The sequence below is a fragment of the Pleuronectes platessa genome, chromosome 18, assembly GCF_947347685.1.
Source record: "Pleuronectes platessa chromosome 18, fPlePla1.1, whole genome shotgun sequence".
Lineage (NCBI taxonomy): Eukaryota > Metazoa > Chordata > Actinopteri > Pleuronectiformes > Pleuronectidae > Pleuronectes > Pleuronectes platessa.
In genome coordinates this window covers 1007151-1019371 of record NC_070643.1, presented here as the reverse complement: position 1 = coordinate 1019371, position 12221 = coordinate 1007151, and the positions used below count along the sequence as shown (strand labels likewise).

The 12221-nt window shown below is 39.2% G+C and overlaps 1 protein-coding gene across 7 annotated transcripts in view; it reads right to left on the bottom strand.

Moving 5' to 3' along the window:
* Positions 1-12221, bottom strand: part of si:dkey-240h12.4 (death-associated protein kinase 2) — a 51398-nt gene that overhangs the window by 35276 nt on the left and 3901 nt on the right. For 5 of the 7 annotated variants that reach the window (XM_053447427.1, XM_053447426.1, XM_053447433.1 and 2 more), the window contains exon 2: positions 5813-5969. The exons of the other annotated variants lie outside the window; for them this stretch is intronic. In XM_053447427.1, the coding sequence (XP_053303402.1) occupies positions 5813-5874 (62 nt within the window). In that variant the 5' untranslated portion in view covers positions 5875-5969. The remainder of the gene's footprint in view (positions 1-5812; positions 5970-12221) is intronic. 7 annotated transcript variants of the gene reach the window in all.

Below are 12221 nucleotides of genomic sequence, written 5' to 3'. Positions count from 1 at the left end.
GTTTAGTCTTAAACATATTTTAGTGTTAAATTACATTATATATTTTTTCTTTTTAATGTCATAAACATTGTAGAAAAGCCATCATGCCAAGAAACTATACACCAGGAAGACAACCTGGGGCCAAATACCCATCGCAGAGATGGAGAGTGCAGCCGCTGAGGTCATGCAAGGAAAGAAGTCCTTAAGAAAAGCTGGAAGCGATAGAAATATTGACAAGACAACCCTCAAAAGAATCATAAAGAAAAAAGAGAAAGGAGAAGTAAAATCAGTAGCCTGGGGTGCAGTAGCTGAGGTAAAGAGAATATTCACAGATGAGATGGAGGAGGAGCTTGCCAAACACTTGAAATAACTAGCTGACCAGTTCCATGGCCTTGCTCCAGTTAAGTGCCGAAAAACAATACCCCTGTCCCTGCCAATTGGACTAAGAAACAATGTGATGGTAAGCTAGGGTGTGCAAGAGATCACATGAATCATAATAATCATAAATGTGCTTAATTGACCAATCCCCATGATTCTGTTACTAGTCCGATATTAGTGGTTGTCAATCTAGCTGTCTGAATTTTAACTATTACAACATGTGTTGTTATTTTTCCTTACTCTTGCTGAGGGTTAAGGACAGAGGATGTCACACCCTGTTAAAGCCCTATGAGATGAATTGTAATTTGTGAATATGGGCTATACAAATAAAATTTGATTGATTGATCGATTGATAAAGTGGAAAAAGTAAGTGGACCACTTTACCCCGTAGCTGGGGTAAAGTGAGACACAAGACCACTTTTTTTAAAACCATCATATTTTCACTGCCCTTTGTCCTGAAGACATTCTGATCATTTCCATTGCTAGAAAACATCCTGAATTAATGGGAAATGTGTAAATTTTACTGATATATCATTTCAGCTCGCCTAGAGGGGAGCAAATGTAAAATATGTCCCACATTAACCCACTCTCCCCTAATGAATATGCAAAAGCGGGCATTTCTACCAGAGCGCAAAATATTGGGAGGAGTCGATGCAAATGTTTTAATTAAGCACACACATTGTGATTTACAAAGCCTGAAAATATTTGCGGTGGTTGTGACTGCGTGTATATTTAATACGTTTGAAAGGTAGGTGCACAGTGTTAAGCAGAGATGGCTGCAGTTATTGTGGTGAGAAGGAGACGGCATGGAAGAAGGCGGAGAGACCGTTTTTTTATCAGAAAGTGACCTGCGCCTGCTACTCAATATTGGTCAGGGGAATTTTTGTTTTATTTGCCGAGGTTTTATTATGAGCTATTAGTTATGCCACGATGTATGATTTTGGTGTCACGATAATTGTCAGAGTAAATATCGCGTTTTTTCGATATTCACGATTATCGATACTATAGGAAAATGGTAAACAACGCAAGCATTTTTTTTTATTAATGTTTTATTGTATTTCGCACACAACAATATAACAGGTAAGCCTCCCCTTTTACATTGACATTTTTAAACATTTAAAGCATTCAGTGTATCTGCCTTTTGAAACCAAACTAAAACACAGTTTCTACCTTTGAAAATATAATTAAAGATTATATATATGTAAATATTTATCTATATATAGATATAATCTATATCTATATAGATATATCTATATATTGAATGAAATCTGTCACAGGCGACAGGAACTCTTTTTCTGCATCAGGACTGTTGAACTATATAACAGAGCGATTTGCAGTCCATATCTTTTCAGTCCATGGTTTGGTACAGAAAGGTGAGCATGTTCAGATATTCAGTGCTCAGTTTTGACCTCCAAGGGGATGAGATGGGGCCACTCGAACTGAACACCCCCCTCAGAGGTAGGGCTGGGTATAACCAGCTACAACCTCACGATACGATACTTATCACGATACAGAGGCCACGATAAGATACACGTTGCTTTTGAATAATGACCATGTCCTGCACAGAATTTACAAACAGCTGTTCTTTACTATTCCATATAACAGCAAAGGCGAAGTCTTAGGGATTGCACTACTCAAAATACTTAAAATTATGGCCATTAAAAGATCTTAAAAGTCAAATAAAATAATTATCTTTCTAATCCCAGTATAAAAAATAAGGCGATGCACAGAAAGGATCTGTCGCTAACGTATCTCTTTCCAAGATCCCCGGATACGTTGATATTAATGTCCCTCATAAGTGCCGAGCGCAGTTGCACCGCTGGGCAGTGTTAATTTCGTTGACGAAAACTATGACGAAAAATATTCGTTAACGAACTTTTTTCCAACTATGGAAACAGTGAAAACACAGACTTTCTCTGGTCTCAGCTGCTCAGAGATCAGCGCAGCAGCTTCTTGATCAGAGCAGAAGCTGCAGTTAGTTTGTACCGAGCTTCAGTTTCTGTGTCCGCCTCCAGCCTGACCTGCTCTCACTTTTTGTTTTCACATTTAAAACTAAACATATATTTTTAAGCTATTAGGCTGCAGCTATATGTTTCTATTTATTTCAAAATAGGGTACTTATTATTTCATACATTTCCCACAAATACTCAAATAGCCCTACAAAGTTCTGTGTTTAATTTATTTCAAAGTAGGCAGACACTTGCCTGTGTATTTTCTTCTCTTCATAAGTGTTCAGTGTTTTCCTTTGTTGTAACAGGTACAAATAGCAATAAAATGTCAAGAGTTTTCTTTATTGTCGTTCTATAATTTCGTAAATGCAACAAACTATAGTTTAGTATAGTCTAACTTTATATTAAACTTTATTAGCTTTGTTATCAAATATGTTTTGCGGCTCCAGACAAATTTTATTTAGGGGAATAGGGGGCAAAATTACTCTTTTGAAAGTAAAGGTTGCCGACCCCTGCTATAGACCTATGCTGGTAGGGATATCTAATGGACAACCTAAGTACTGCAAGCTAGACTATTATGCAGTTTTAGACACAACACAGGGTCCCTGACTAAAACTAATGAGGATAAAAATGACTAAATGTGACTAAAACTAATATGCATTTTCGTCAAAGACTAAGACTAAATCAAAAATAGCTGCCAAAATTAACACTTCCGCTGGGCATGCAGCGGTGCTAAAACAGACAGCGTAGGGGTATTTTCTTCGGACATTACGAGTGTTGCAACTTTTAGCGGCTATAGGGCTTTAGCCTCATCTTCCGCAAACGCCAGGTCCGCTCAGTTAAGTCCACAGCTCCTTGGAATTCTTCCACAACTCAGTGGAGAGTAAGTAAGAAACAGTGGGCGTCTCGAGTGCACGTTGAGTGGCCAAATTCAGACTGCGGGAAAAGCATTTCAGGTGCAATAACTCCGCCAGTTTTTCCGGTGTTTCTTCATTGTTTGTTTTGACAGGCCTAGACCCCATCCCATCTCACATTTTCCAGTCTATTGCTACTGACCTTCTTCCTTTTGTCACCAATCTTATCAACACTTCCCTGTCAACTGGCTGTTTCCCTAACTCTCTGAAGGTCTCTCTTCTCCCCTTTCTTTCCAAATCTCTCGAGCGAGCTATCGTTAACCAACCCTCACCAGTCTGGTTTAAAGGCAGGCCACTCAACTGAGACTGCCCTCCTTGCTGTCTGTGAGCAACTTCACACTGCTAGAGCAGCCTCTCTCTCCTTTGTCCTTATCCTTCTAGACCTTTCTGCTGTATTTGACACATTGCACCACCAGATCCTTATTTCCTCCCTTCAGGACCTGGATGACTCAGGCTCTGTACTCTCCCTGCTCCCATCCTACCTCAACAGCCGCACTTACCAGGTAACTTGGAGAGGATCTGTGTCTGAATCTTGTCCTCTCTATACATCTTCCGCCGCAAACTAAAAACACATCTCTTCTGACCATACCTTGAATAAAAAGTTAAACTAAAAATGTTGTAGCACTTAAATATGGCACTTTGTAGTTTGGCTTTCTTGAAGAAATTGTACTTCTTGATTATTTTTGTTCTCGGTTTGTATATATTTGTGTGTATATATTTTATTAGTAAGCAAACTTTTACTAAGCCTCAAAACTGTTTTTTGGGGTCTGCTGTCCAGGTGTCATATCAAAGATATTGGTGAGTGATCACAAATATGCCTAGTTCCAATATAACAGTTCAGGATCCTGTGTCTATCATTTTGAAACATAAAAAAGTAGTCAAGTACTTGAGTATTCAGAATGAGGAGCAGAATAAAAAGAATAACATTTGTCAAATGGGTGTACATCCCTCCAAACATCCAGCAACCCCATATCATCAAGGGCAGAGGATGTCACACCTTATTAAAGGCCTGTGAGACAAATTGTGATTTGTGAATATGGACTATACAAATAAAATTTGATTGATTGATCATCTAGTCCCTTTTTCAACATCTTTGTCTGGAGAGATTATTTCCTTTTTTTATTTGATGTGTCCAATTTGTTGTTTAAAACTGTGTTGAAGTCTCCTGCACAGATTAATGTGCCTAGGGTTTCAGTAGAAATCAGGTAAAGAATCGTTTTCACAATATTTTGGTCACCTTGTCCAAATAAGTGTGGTCATCTTATTTTCTATTATCCCTTCTACAAGAATATATCTACCATCCCTATCCCTGATCTCCTTTACCAACTAAAAATTCACAGAGCTATGTAGCTATATTGCTGCGATATAAAATGTATTGTGTTATCCAAATTTTCAGATTGTCTTGTTGTTGCTGTTGTTGTAGAGACCAGGTCCGCTTTCCCAGTGTATCCTCATCTTGGCTGGGTATGCGTTATCTGTTTCCCTCAAGGATTTTCTTTATGTCTTTATACTGTCTTTGTTGTTTACTTCAGTAGGCAAGTCATGTGCAAAAGCCACCTTTCCTTAACATGTGATCTATTTTGTCCAGGCTTTACATAGTATGTTGTCTTTGGTATCTCTGGAAGTTGACCACAATGGATCTTGAGACGGTTTCATCTGGAGGTTTAGGACTAACAGATCGGTAGGCTTTTTGAATTTGTAGGTCTTCATTGCTGTCGAGTGATAGCTCCGTCTTCAGAAAGTTGGCCTTGAATGTTAACATTAAGCTTTCTTCTGCCCCTTCCTTAATGCCGTATATACGGATGTTATGACAGAGCAATCTTCCTTCTTGGTTTGTGACGTTTGCTTGAAGGAGTTTCTGTTGTTTTTAGAGAATGAAGCAGAGCATCTGTGTTAGCTGTTGTTTTCTTATACTCGCTGCTCCGACCACACTTTGCAGCTTCTGATTTCTTTCCGTCTTGAAGGTACTGAAGTCATCCTTGAAGTCCATTAAGTCTTGTTTCAGCTCCGTTTTCAGGTTTTGGCTGTCTCCGCCCAATTTTTGGATGGCTACAGCTGTGGTTAGCTCCCTCTACACACCGGTAGCAAGCATATCCGCCACCCAATCACCGTCGTTCACTATTTTCTTCTCTTTTTCTTCATCGCACTCTTTGTACTTCCCGTAAGCTTTCTTGTTTCTAGCCCCAGTTATTCTAGATCATTTAGACTCCTGTAATGTAATATTCTCGTTTGGGTGGGTGTTCTTTTGTTTAGCTGACCAGGAGAGTTTTCCGTTTATTCCGCCATCTTGAATCGCAAGCCGGAAGTTCCTCCATGACCTTGACCTTTAATATTTGGTTACCAAAATTAAATCCAAGCTCAAGTGAATGTGTGTGCCAAATATAAAAGGATATTCTCAATGCGTTTCGGAGATATCGTATTGACAAGGCATATGTCACACCAACCTTGACCTTGGACCACCAAATTTTATTTGTGTGATTCTTGAGTCCAAATGAATGTTTGAGCCAAATGGAATTCCTTTGTTGTGTATTATAATTTGGTACTATACAGATACAATTGAATTCATTTGAATTATAACACTCATATCCATACCTTCCCAGAACGTCCCCAATCTCATAGAAGTCCTCCACATTTTCAGGCTTGAAGACTGCCATGTTGACTGGATTTGATCCCCCTGGTCCTTTGGTAGTTCACTCCTGGCTATCTAACAACCAACATTAAGTCGTTTATGATCCTCAGAACTCCGTACCTAAGTAAGAGTAACAGATGGCAGAGTGGGTATATCATAGCAAAATGTTGTTTTTTAGTAAAACATAGTAACATATTACATACTTAAACAAAGGTTATTAGATAAACAGATGTTTGACAAATAGAGATAAAAAAGACTGGATTTTGACACTCCAATCGAAAAAGCTTGATATTCAGAAGATAAAATGTACCTAAACTGTGACGCTGGCATTTGAAAGTGTTTAAAAATATAGCTGCCAGACCTCCCCCTTTTTTCCCTCGTGTATTGTGTGTATATAGCTAAAGTTTGGGATGGACGCTTCATTTAAGAGAGCAGCTCCAAGTCGGATTAAGTACTCGACAATACCAGGACATTACAGTATGAATGCATGCATCTTCTGGTCATGCGATAACAATCAAAGCCTTGTGTAAAACAAATGAATGGATTCAGTCAAAAGAAACACTGCAGTTCTTTTATTTAGAAATGGGTGCAGGCAGGTTTTCCCCCAGAAAACTTTCTAAGCCTGGTGGTAGGGTCGCTAGAGAAGCCGACTGGCTTCTTTTTTTTTAACAAAAATGTTAAAAGTTGACAGGAATTTTGAAATTATGACAATTGTTATTGTAAGACATTTATTAACAATACTTATTAATAGAGATGAGCGGATAAAGCACTTTTGCCGAGCACGAGTATTATACGAGTAATGCCAGTCAATATCTGTGCTCGGACTGAATGAAAATCCTCACACAGCGTCACAGCGCTCCTCCCCTTCACACACCGCTCTGCTCACTCACTCACAGAACAGCTCTCTGTCACTCAGGTTCGCGGGTCTTTTCCGTTAACGTTTAGGGTTTCTTCAGCTTGAAGTTTGTTTTTATTTCAGTTTGTACTTACTTATTAACCAGTAGAGTTCTGTTAAAAGTGGGTTCGTTCAGACGTGGTGCTGGTAGAAAGCGACTCGCGTTGCGTCTCTGCCTTTCGGAGTTTTTTTTTTTTAAACAGTTTGTTAAGTTATCCTTACTCACTTGGCGTAAAAAGTATGAGCAGAGCGTCTGTTTCAAAAATAATTTATTCTCTGTACACCGGCTCTGTTCATCCGTTAAATGCACAGGTAACAAGGGGACCAACTGATAACACACGTGATACAAAACAGAAACCGTAACACCTCTAACAAATGGGCAATAGTGCTACCGTAAAACAATAAGAGCGTTCTCTATACTGATAATTTAACACAGTTCTTTTTTTTTACTTCACGCATTGAGTGTCTGACTACTCTCTAGCATCTGGCTACTCTCTCTCTCTCTCTCTCTCTCTCTCTCTCTCTCTCTCTCTCCCTCTCTCTGCCGGTTGTTGGAGTTTTTTTTTTTTTTTTAAACCGTCAGTTGGCTCTAACCAGTTTTATTTTACTTCATGCACTGAGTGTCTGACACTTTCTAGGTAGTAGTGGTATAAAAAATATTACAAATTAAGCTACACACACACATTATATATTATATATATATTATATTATATTATATTACACTTCATAATTGCAACAGCATGTTTTGTATTCATTGTTGCAAAACTTGTTCTGTAAATAGTTCGTTTGTTATTGTGATCAAAATCATTGATCTGAAGTTCAATGCTGATGCTGTCCTGTAATAGTTTTCTAATCAGCAATAAATATAACAATTTCTGATCAACCCATATCAATTGCATGCTTTCAAGACAACCCGGCCTACTTCCGGGTTAAATCACACCCACTTCCGGGTTAGGCCCCGCCCACTCCGAGTACGGATACGGATACAGATAATTCATATGGTTAACAGATACAGATACAGATACAGATAATGCTGTACTCGCTCATCCCTACTTATTAACATTACATAATACAGTTTACAAACACAAAAAATAATAAATAAAATAAAAATAAATATTATCAATTCGTTTTCAAGTAAAAATCTAAGTGAATCTAAAAAAACAAGCCATTTCTGGTCACATTTAAAAGTTAAAATAAATTAACATAAATAAAAAAGTGCAAACATGGCCAAGGGGGAACAGGGAACTCAGGGCCTGAAGAGTTATGCTGTGTGACCTCTTTTACTTCTTGCACAGGGTGCAGGTTGGATCACTGCAAGTGATCCGTCTTGGCTTCTGAAAAAACTCCTCAAGAGCCTTACTGTAGTCAAGATCAGCCACAGAGGGACCATTTATTTTTATACGGAGGCAGGCAGTTAGGCTTTTCCCCTGTAGCCTGTTCCTGAGGTCTTTGGGTTAAACTTTGGGTTAAATCCGCTACTTCGATGTTTCCCATCGCGGCTCGCAGCAGGCTGCTCCGACGGGCTAATATCCGATATGCTAGCATCCGACGCGCTAACATCCGAAATGCTAACATCCGACGCGCTAACATCCGCGCTAACTAGCTCTGGCTCTGCCTCATCATCGAGCCGCGGCTCGGTCGGCTCGCTGGCGATGCTCTCCGCTTGGCCTGGGGGTGAACGAGCGGCCTCATCGTCTCCTCCAGTGCTCCCCCGACTCCGGAAAAAGAAAGAGTCCAAGGTTTTTTGACCGTTTCTCCGTGACATGTTGCGTGAAAGTTGTTGCGAAAGTTGTTGCGTGGTAGACAGGTCGTGGTTTTGGAGGTTCAGGTGATGGAAAATACACCTGACCTCTTACCTTTATGGGTTCACATACTGACCATAAGATGTCGCCATTGGAGACTTGAAAATGACGATGCAGATGTGAAATAAGGATATAAGGAATAAGGAATAATGGTCTTGTGTGAAAATCTAATGTTTTTACCTCTTCAGCGTTTTTTCCTTCAGTCCGCTTTTTGACTCAGAATTATTTCACAAAATAGGCCATTATGTGTTTATGTGTAGTTGCGCTGTAGTTGCGTAGTAGTGCTCAGTGGACACATGCCCTTAATCACTTCTTAGCTATCCGTATGTTTTCTTTGATCATTAAAATCATGAAATTAATACTTTATTATTATTATTTTTTTTTTTTTAATGTTGTGGCTTCTTCGGTTGGTGATTTAGGAAGGATCATGGGGCATTCATTTCTGCACAATGGGCCACGCTTAGTTGGCATAAGTTTTTCAAATAATAGAAACAAATTGATATTTCTCTGAAAGTTGGGATGCAAGATGTTAAAAAATGTCATTCATCAATTTGATCATAATCAAATATAAAAGTTAAGTTTATGTTTTTATGTTTCTATGTTCATTGTATGCACCAATTACTAGAGCAAATTCCTTGTAGGTGTAAACCTACTTGGCAATAAAATACTTCTGATTCTGATTCTGATTCTAATAAAGCATTGTATTGGAAAATAAGTGTGGTGGAAAACTATTTTGTAATGTTTGTGACCTGAAACCTGTATGACCTTTCTAATACCTTTATGATCTTTCTATTACTTATAGTAGCGGCAGTGGACAATGACTGTGGACTATAGTGGCATCCGATCTGGATGGCGGATCATGATCTTGCTGGCTGCTGACCATAGACTTTGATTGCAGCAGGACTGCTTGACATATTGTATTGAAGTTATCCTTCAAAATGTTTAACCTCATCAATGATGCTAAAAACTTTAATCTTGATGATTTTTCCTACACCTGACATCCATTGCACTTCTGTCCGTCCTGGGAAAGGGATCCCACACATGTGGCTCTCTCTGAGGTTTCTACGTATTTTTACCCTGTTAAAAGGGTTTTTAGTAGTTTTTCCTTACTCTTGTTGAGGGTTAACGACAGAGGATATCACACCATGTTAAAGCCCTATGAGACGAATTGGGATTTGTGAATATGGGCTATACAAAATAAAATTTGATTGATTGATTGATTGATATTGACTGTCCCACGACTTAATTTTCCATCTGCTTTATCTTAAATAAATGAATGCAAATCAGTGTCCTGTGTCTTAATTCTTCTCTCAAGCTGCGTCTAAAGAACCAGTCTGCACTGGCTCAAAACAGCCCTAGTTCTCCTAAATAAGATCCTTCCATTAGACTGTTCCCCATCAATATTCTGAGATCCCTGTGACTCTCTGTGTTGACCTTTCTGCATAAAGCCCCTATTATAATACACAAAGACAAATTTGGTGTGATCTTTGTGTTAAAATACACAAAGACAAATTTGGTGTGCCAGCCTCAGATTTTCAGATCACACCATTTTGTCCATTGAAATGTCTAACAAGTACATTTACATACACACATGTTGTCATCTAGCTGGAGGGGAAAAACTTTTTTTAAGCTGTGCTAGGTTTTTGGTGGATTATAGGTGTCACGAACAAGCCAGCAGGTGAAGCAGCTAAGAAAAGGCCTCAAGGAGACCCTAGTTTGGACCCTCCTGAAGGAGAGAGAAGACTTACTTTTGTACCAAGGAATTCCGAGGCCGCGCTCAATTCACATGTAAACATGACATCCACACTTGTGACGTCAAAATTGGAAAAATGGATCATCTGTCTATATCTACTCTGTTTTCCGCAGCAGGAGTGTTCTCTTAAACATATGTTCTTTTATGACTTGTTTTGCAGTAGGTAATACAAAGGATCATGTGGCCAGTCTTGGAGGAAGAGGATGAGAAGGATTGTGCCTTGGAGGATAAATATAGAGTGGCAGGATACCTGCGGCTCTTCATTGAAAATGTTAAAGATAGTTAAGTCTTTTTCTGAAATATAAAATGCATAGTATTACTATTTTGTTCACAAATGGGCCAAAATACTTTACACACATTTTGTCTAATATGTCAAGTTGAGTATTAAGCATTTAGTGTAGTTAACAAAAAAATTGTGATTGCATGATAGGTTCATAGGTAATATGATCTAACTACATCCTAGACTGTGGATAACAAACCTTTATATCCTCCAAACAGTAAATAGCTGTTTTTTTTAAGTGAACTTCTAATGCAACAAAGGACCATGAGTTTAAAACCCTGCCAAACAAACAGGTAAATACTTTTCACTTCCCATTTCATAGCAACCAGTCCACAACTTCATGCACTCCTCCAGTTGTAGGGTCTCATTTATAACCGTTGTATACGCACAAAACGGGGACTGAAACATACATACGCCACATCTCACGCAAATACTGGGATCTATAAAAACAAACCTGATGGAAAAATGTGTGCGTTTCCACGCAAACTCTTACCCATGTGTTCAAACAGTGGTGATACAGACGTCAGGTGGTGAACTGAAGCTCGCGCGACATATCTGTTCGACACAAACCTTTAAATTGAAAAATATTTAAAACAACTTAAAGCAAATTACGGTCAGATTCCATTAAACAGCGGAGTTGCCGAGTCATTTACAGTTTTTAATAATATCTTCTAACACTGAATCATCAAATCACTGTAGTCAACTCAACTGTGCCTTCAGGCGCATAGAGCACACAGAGCGTACTGGAGATCACTCACAAGAAATTAAGAAAAAACTATTCACTTTCCAAATAATATCCCAGAGTGGAGGTTAGGATCCACTGATGTAAGGTAATCGGTCCAGTTGCTCTAAATCAGGGGTGTCAAACTAGGGCTGAACGATTTGGGAAAATAATCTAATTGCGATTTTTTTCCCAAATATTGCGATTGCGATTTAATATGCGATTTTTTTATTTGATCTTCTTTTCCCCCCCAAAAAAACCATAATGAATGATTTAAATATGACCAACACAATATTAGATACATTTACTGTACAATATTCTTTCCCACATTTTAATTTAACGGCTCATTACAGAAACAAGAACAACAAATCAGTGTGCATTTAATTAATTTAATCAAAGTCATTGTAAGTATAAACACAAGGCATGCACCTGTGTGCAAAATTTACCGTCTTGAGAAAAACATTTTTTAAATTATAGTCTTACTGCTCCCAAGTCAGTAACATTTCCAGTGTTGGGAAGGATACTATATTCTATATACGTATTCTGAATACTTGGATTACTTCCACATTGAATTGTATTTTATAAGTGTTGGAATGCGGCGTTGTTATAGTAAGTGGAGCAGCAGCAGTTTAAGCTCTGTGTCCGCGGATGCGGCGGGCCAGCTGGATGCGCTGGAAGGGCAGCTTGCGGATCAGCAGCTCCGTAGATTCCCGTTCATGTCCGGGTGGTCGTGCAGCGGTATGAAGGCGCCGGGCCTCAGCAGGAACACCCCCATGCTGAACACCAGCGTCTCGCAGATGTGCATGTAGGTGACCGGGGGGCTCTGGAGCCCCGTCGGCCCGGGGCACGGCTTGCTTCTCCGGGGAGCGATTTTCTGGTCCGCCGCCCGCAACGCGGTCAGCAGCGGGATGAGCTCGCTCT